The following is a 7,529-nucleotide window of genomic DNA, read 5'->3' as shown; positions in this document are numbered from 1 at the left end:
TTGTAAGATGTTGGGCGTGTACACAAAGTTTACTCAGTTTAGTTTTGAATAAACTTTACATTTTAGTAATTAATTAACAAACTGATTAAATATTTAATAAAATGAAATTCTTGTTATATATTTATTTTAATTTATAGTAAAAATTTGTAGAATTTACGGCTGAACCTATTGTCCATTGCACAAAACATGTGAATCGTAATAAAGATTTTTAATCAGGAGAGATAATACGAATATTTAAAGGTTTTCTAAATAGTCATAACTGCACTAAAGTGCAACAGTAATGCTCACAAATTTTAACAGCCTTCAGATTAAGCCAAGGCAAATAAAAGGATATATTTTTTTAAAATGTTTGTTTAAAATCTACTTATAAAAGTATTAATTGTTTTGAAACTATACCGTTGATAACTTTGAACCAAGTTGTATTCGTAAATCATAAATGTAATGTATCCATGATTTGTGCACAACACTGATTTTACAGCCAATTGGGCATATTCGATAACTTAAAATTATTTTCACAATTACAAGTGACCATAAAATATTAAATACATAATTATTAATGGAATTGCAAGTTTGTTTACGCTTCCTTTTCTTTATTTTATGCAATTTTTATTTCAAGGATTCTCTTACTGGTAACATCGTAAATAATGGAAATTTGATTTAATTGCAATGCACAATAGTGCAAGTTTAAACGCAGGCGATAAACAGAATCAGTGAAAGTGACAAATATGACAGTAATCTGTAATAATAATTATTATTATAATTAATTCAATCAAATAGTTCGGATGATTAAATCAGCTGAGCCATAATTTTGGTGACATTTTCTACCAACAGCTAACACAATTATTTTGATTAACGTAATTTGGTTAAACCAGAAACCTAATTTCATTATTCGTGAAACAAAACGGTGTTAACCACCTTATTATTTTTCAGGGTTAAATCTGCCTGATAAGGGTTTGGGAACTAACATGTGTCTGTTTAATTTTTATTTTGCATTGTTAATATTTGATTAGTAAAACAGTTTTGGATTATTTGTTATGCTTTAATTGTTGGTGGTGTTGACATTTATTTCAAAAACAAAATTACTGTTTTAACAGTTTTTTGCGCTTTCACTGTCAGTGCCTTGAGCTATTCAAAAAAAGTTGGTTGCGGCGATGATTATGAATAAATGTAAGCATAATTGGAATAATAAATGTGAATAAAAGCGATGTAAAATGGTCAAAACCAATTTGGCGAGATAGAATTAAATGTTTGTTAATTTTTCCGAACGACCTGTTGTGAAAGGTAAAAATGGTTCTGTAATGGTATTAGTTTTCATTCAGAGCCGATGCTGCAACATCTGTGAACAGAACAATAGAGCCCACAACTGAGTCATGAAATTTCACAAAATTCAGCGTTCTCTACAATTTCAATATATCGCGTTAGATCTCTCCAGTTTGCCGCCTCCCCACCGCCCTTCATAATTATATTCCCACAATAAACAAGCGGTAGTTGACGGGTTTCTCGGTAATGAATTGCATTAGCTCCGATCTAAACCGAATTTTGATCGAACAAGCCTTTGTCTTACCCGGACATTAATTGGACGTAATAACGCCGCCAAAATCTGCATGAGGCGCAAGTGTTTAGCTGCAGGCTTGCATTAATAAACGCGTCGGTGGCGGCGGACCCTCTGTGATGGAGCATGCAATGAAGTGTCCGCAGGCCGCCGCCACCGCTCCGGACATGTTCGCTCTGGTTGCCCGAGGCGCGCCGCCCCCGTTGAATAATTGCACGTTGATGTTTCCGACACACGAAACAGATCCGTCGTTCTCTATGTAAATATTAATAGCGTCAGTTTGATCATTAGTATGCCGTATTTTGTGCGAGTGGCCCCGTTTTAAACTAGCATTGTTATGGCAGATCAACGACAAAAACAAGGCACAACTTGTGCATTGTATGTTGGTGGTTTTTGGCCGACGTTGCGACACCGCAAATTGCGAATGCGTGTTGCTGATGGCGCAAAAAGGACGGCGGGTCGAGTGGACGGACGGAGCCAGGGGATGAAATGCAACATTCAAGATACACTACAAAAGTTCACTGCTGAAATTGTGGTTCGGTTAAAACGACTACTAAATTTATCAGGATCGTTTAATCAATTTTTGATTAACCAAAAATCTCGATTTATACAACCACACACAATAATTAAAACGAAATTATTTACGAAATTCTACAAATTTAATCAGAATGTAATTTAATTCCACTTAAATAAACAAATAGCTTCCAATTTGTTTTTCAAATTATTCATATTTGGTCTGGAGCTCGAATTCTATTTATTCCATCGTTTTTTACCACATTTGTTTATAATTTATGAGCCTGCAAACCTAAAACGTACAAACTAGAAAAAAACTTGGTTTTCTATTTCCACCTAAAAAGTCTTGCTAAAGAAGTCGACAACCTGCTGCGAAATCAGCCCCCTCTTTGCAAGAGACGCAACATGTAAATAAACAACAATTAAAACCTTTGCCCGGTTTAAATTGCATTTTTGTGTTCGTTTCCCTTACAAATTTTCCCCATGAAACGCGTTGAATGCTCCCCAGTAAAGCGGAATATGCGGCAACAAGAACCCTTTTTCCAGATTCTATCTTGGTTAATTAGTGCGAGCTGGCATACTTCGTGTGTGTGTGTTTTTTTTTTTTTAATCAAGCGCATCCTGGCACTTCTGCAGTGCAGAACAATTGTGCGGAGCGTAGCGCGAGATGTGAATGAAGTCAATTAAGTCTGAAGGTTTGTCTTGTAGCATGTGGCATATAAACAAGTGGAGTCATAGCTGAAAGACCGGAAAATGGATTAGGAGAGGCAAAGGTGGTTACGTGATTCTGGGTCGTGCAGAGGTGGCGTTCAAGTAAGCAGTTTGTAATACAAATAGCAGAGTAAGCTATAAGCCCGCAGGTGATACAGAACTTTATACAAACAGCGGACTTAGTATTTGAGCAAGCCGCACATAAATATGGGTTAGGGGTGCAAACCTTTTAAACTAGAACCGTTCCCTAAAACTATTACGGCAAGCTGCGAAATTGCAAACAGTAAATGAAGAGATTTTTCAGCGGGTAATTGGGGGAATGGTAAGGAACGGAATCCCAAATAAATTGATCTGGGACGTTGCAATAAATTACGGCACAATGGCCCCGCTATACACAACTACATTCCGCACATTTCTCCGGAACTATACTCCGAAAAATTCGCACGGAACAACGGACTCTATTATACTTCGTCTAAGCTCAAAATATCTTACTCGTACGTCGAAAATAAAAACAAAGAAACGACAATTGTTCCCGGGAATGTTTCATTTAATTTTATCCAAATCGCAATTATCCTCGAAGTAATTAAAGGCGCAAAAAGGACAAAACCTACACGGAGTTGAGGGCATAAAAACAGCAAATATGTTCTCACATTTAATAAATTTCACTGCACAATTCAACGCGCTTCACGAGCCAACACAACACAAAAAACACTCTGTTGAAATCCCAAATTCCTCGTTCCGGGAAGAATGGGAGAACCAAGATATGGATTTGCGATTTTACTTTTTATTAAAGCGGCCCACAATGACGGCTCGCTTCCACACTTTTTAGAAACAGAGCCATTTTTCAAAAATCTAGTTCCAGAGATAAACCTTCAAAGAGAAAACCTCAAATGATATTACGAATTTTAAAAAACTGTAGCTCCTGAAAATAATTTTTATTGTCCATTAAAGCATTTTGTGCTCGCTTACAACAGTTCCATTTCCATTTAATTGCGTTTGTATTGACTTCCCATTTGGAGTTCCCTCATTTCCAACTCGAATTTTTCCATAATTAACATCGGTTAGCTCTTTGCCCCGTCCATAATCCTTTAATAAGTCATTGTGTCTTGAGGAAAACTCGGGCTAATTAAAACGTAATTTTCACAGTCGGTGGACAGAAATAAAGGACTCAACACTTCCAACGCGTGTGGATTCTTTAATTATCCTTCAGAATTGCAGCATTGTCGTGAATATAAAGTCAGCTTTTTGCCATCTAGCACCCATGAAAAACACTTAATGACCGAATCGGTCTTTACAATTTCTTGTGCGTGGCACGAACCCTCCAGTTTGGTTATTTAAATCGTTTTTTGTCGCCGGTCCTCAGTGCTTTGTGATGTGGAATTTGCGTCGACAATAAACGCGCTATTTACTCTAATATCTACAATGGTGGCTCTATTTTTCACGAGGGCGTAAATTATACCCGGATTTATGGCCGGAGGCTCCGGTTGGCCTGATTAGAATTAAATGATTAGGACCCAACAGTGAATCTTTATTAATTTCACGTAGAGAAGCGCCGAAATCTGGTTTAGGGTCTTTTCACTAATGTCTAGAAAAAAGTCGACAAAAACCGGATTTTTTTCGTGGAAAATTATAGCAGCGCTGATGTTCCCTTTGAATATTTAACTCCTAATCATCGCTTAAATATGTATGAGGTCAGCACACAATGTTCCGGTGAAAAATTGATCCAACTTTGAATGACGACTCCAGATGGCTTCCGGTGGGTCTTACACTCTCCAGAGAGTCGGTGCTACTTTTACCGCTTAGGCACAACATCGTTAATAATTCAGTCCAATTAAATGTTTTTCACGGATTATAGCCCGGATTTCCGGAGGGAATACATGTGACTAATACAATTACTACAAGTTGTTTGTAACTTAAAGTTTTTAAATTAATTTCGGGTTCCGTGGGGTATACGTGGAAAAAATTCGCTTCAAGTGGAGCATTTATATCCTTAAAGCCACTAACTTGAGAACTTCAAAGTTTAATATTCGATTAAACTTCAAATCTAAAATTTCAGTTAGTGGAGCTTTCAGTGTCTTAGTTTTTTACGAAAAGTTGATTGTTTTACAGTTTGCAACTTTTCCGGGTTTATGACGTCTGTGAGAATTGAGTATTAAATCCGGTAATCGCTAGAATTCATTAGAATGGACAATCAATAAAAAGTTTTGCTACTACCTAGTTTTAGAAATTATTAAACTGATAAAACTTTGACGTTAATAATATTGAATATTGATCAGTTCCGCGAACTCAAACAAGTAATAAAACTAAAACACAATGGAAAAATCTGTTTGCTCAAAATAATTAACTAGGAAACAAATATTATTTACAAACAACAATAATTACAGAAGATAATCAAATTGGAACAATCAAAATTATATATATCACGTTCTGCAGTTATAATAGCAATTTTACAATTCAGTGTAAAAAACAATATAACTAAATTACAAACAATTTTATAGAACTAAATTCACTCATTGCATAACAGTCATGCGGGCGCATCCACCATTTTTACCAAAACTACCAGAGGTTTAAAAAGGGAATGAAGCAGGCTGCGCCTATGGTCGTTTACGAGAAATTTGTTAAAATTAAGCTTTCGAAAAAACCCGCTTGCATGTAAAAATCGGCGTCTGAATCCCGCCAAAATTGGTTTCCGCGCTCTTAATACCCAACATTCGTCCATAAACACGTTTGAGCGTCATATTCACCGCTACCTGGAGATTAATTCGACCAAACGTAACGAAAATGAGCCCAAAGCGGTCCAACGAAAGCATATTCAGCTCCTTGCAAAATAAATATTGATTGTATCATGTAAAATAGCAGCAAGGTATAGAGAATACGGACCACATAATTCGGAATTTGGCCGTGACAGTAAAAAAATAAAAAGATTCTTTTGAAGCGAAACAATATAGGTTTGAGTGGATATTAAATATGTATGAAGCAATCATAACGCATTATTCATGTAGAAGGAGATGTGTGTCGGATCGAAGCTGTGCTCTCTTTGAGACATCCACCCTATTTGACAAATACGTGCCGTATAATACCCCCATCTGTTTATATATTCCATTAGATATTTCAAGTATTGGAGCGTTTATCAAATATTACGCGCTATTTGGATCTCTATTCCTGGGTATTATGTTTGCGGTAGAACGTCGACGACTCATTCTTATGCATGATTGTTTCGCCACTGTAAATAAACGGATCTTCGCTCGTAAAAAATGGGCTGAATCGAAAACAGTTTTATTTGTACATTTGCTTAAACTGGATTAAATAGGTGAGATGAGTCGACATCAAAGCAGCCATCTAAAAACAAATCTTCAGATCCCTTTGACTGAATTAAGAAACTTACCACAAACAGTAAAGACCAATCTAGCTCAAGAAGCCCGTGAGCTGTGAATTTAATCTTAGCAAGATCAAACTGCAAGTGCAATTTCTCGTCCTACAAAAATGAGAAAATAAAAGAGTTTTCATTGTCATCCATACCTTTTTATAAAATGAACAGCCATGGATATCTTCACAAGTGTCCATCATTGCTAATCCCTACAACATGATCATAACTAAATATTCTTCTGGAAACAGACTTACACTTTGCGTGAAGGCAACATGTGGCGCCAGCAGCATGTAAACTTCAAAGAAAAGCTCCGTTATCCACCACACATTCATTCCAAATTCCATAAAATCGAAAGTGCTTTTGGCTTCGCGTGTCACCACCACGTACAAAGTCGTGGCGACTTCCAGAAGAAAGTACACAAATTTAAAGAACACGAAAATTTGAGAAAACGTCTGGATGTCTGTTTTAATCTCAAGAAAACTATTGAAGACCCTCTGCACTTTTAACGCACAAAAATCGCCTCTTTCTATTAAAAATAAATTAATCTGTTTCATTCCTTTGATGGTCACCACCAGACAAAACAATAACATGGTCTCTCCACTCAGTGCTACCAACATCACCCACCAAAATCTAATGTTGCAAAACAACTTGTCCTTGAATAAAGTGATCCAGATGTTGACTACGACATTCAAGAGCAAACCAAAACCTTTTATAACGACATAATATTTCACTTCTTTGGACAGATCAATTTGTTGACCTGTTGTTTCTTCGACGATGGAATCAAAAACGAGAAGCTTCTCAAAAACTTGAGTGACGTGGTGTTGCCTCAAATTCATGATAACCAGCATACTAACAAAGTAGTTGAAATACAGAAAGTGACATATGTGCGAAGAAACCAATTCGATTTTATCCGATTCGAAAGAACATTGTTGTAACGCAGCCACGAAAAAAATATTGAAGATGCACAATCCGCAATTGAGACACTTCGCGAATTTCGTTTTTCTAAAGACTTCTTCGTTTTTCATCACAGAAAAAGCCGTCAAACCGGTGCATCTACAAAGAAAGAAAAGCAACGAAGCTGGGGCTGTTATTTTGTGCTGCATGGTGAAACGACAATGGATTACAACACCATAATTGAATTAGTTGTTTACACGCTCCATCAACAAATTAATTAATTGTCGCAGCGACACGAATATTTTTTTAGGGATAAACACACATTTCCATGCACCATAAAAACAGTTCTTGCTCTTTTTGTGGTAGTTTTCGTCTTGCATGTGCGAGAAGAGCACGCAGTTGCCCGAGAACTGCAAATTAATCCGATTTAACATGGACTAAGTTAAATGCTATAAACATGTATCCCTGCTATAACACACTTTTACCATTAAC

The 7,529-nt window shown here is 36.5% G+C and overlaps 1 protein-coding gene across 1 annotated transcript; it reads right to left on the bottom strand.

Annotated features, from left to right (window-relative positions):
* Nucleotides 1-5,932: 5,932 nt before the first annotated feature.
* LOC148169685 (uncharacterized) lies at nt 5,933-7,246 on the bottom strand. The gene is made up of 5 exons (XM_088044220.1): nt 6,398-7,246; nt 6,296-6,352; nt 6,162-6,251; nt 6,063-6,115; nt 5,933-5,999 (listed from the first exon to the last, which is right to left on the bottom strand). Exons 1-5 carry the CDS (start codon nt 7,244-7,246, stop codon nt 5,933-5,935), a joined length of 1,116 nt encoding a protein of 371 aa, XP_087900346.1.
* Nucleotides 7,247-7,529: the final 283 nt, after the last annotated feature.

This window comes from Gnatocerus cornutus, chromosome 8 (genome assembly GCF_029298725.1).
Source record: "Gnatocerus cornutus isolate USDA-ARS CGAHR chromosome 8, icGnaCorn1.1, whole genome shotgun sequence".
NCBI lineage: Eukaryota > Metazoa > Arthropoda > Insecta > Coleoptera > Tenebrionidae > Gnatocerus > Gnatocerus cornutus.
The sequence above is the reverse complement of the archived record's forward strand: the minus strand, read 5'-3'. Positions and strand labels throughout refer to the sequence as shown.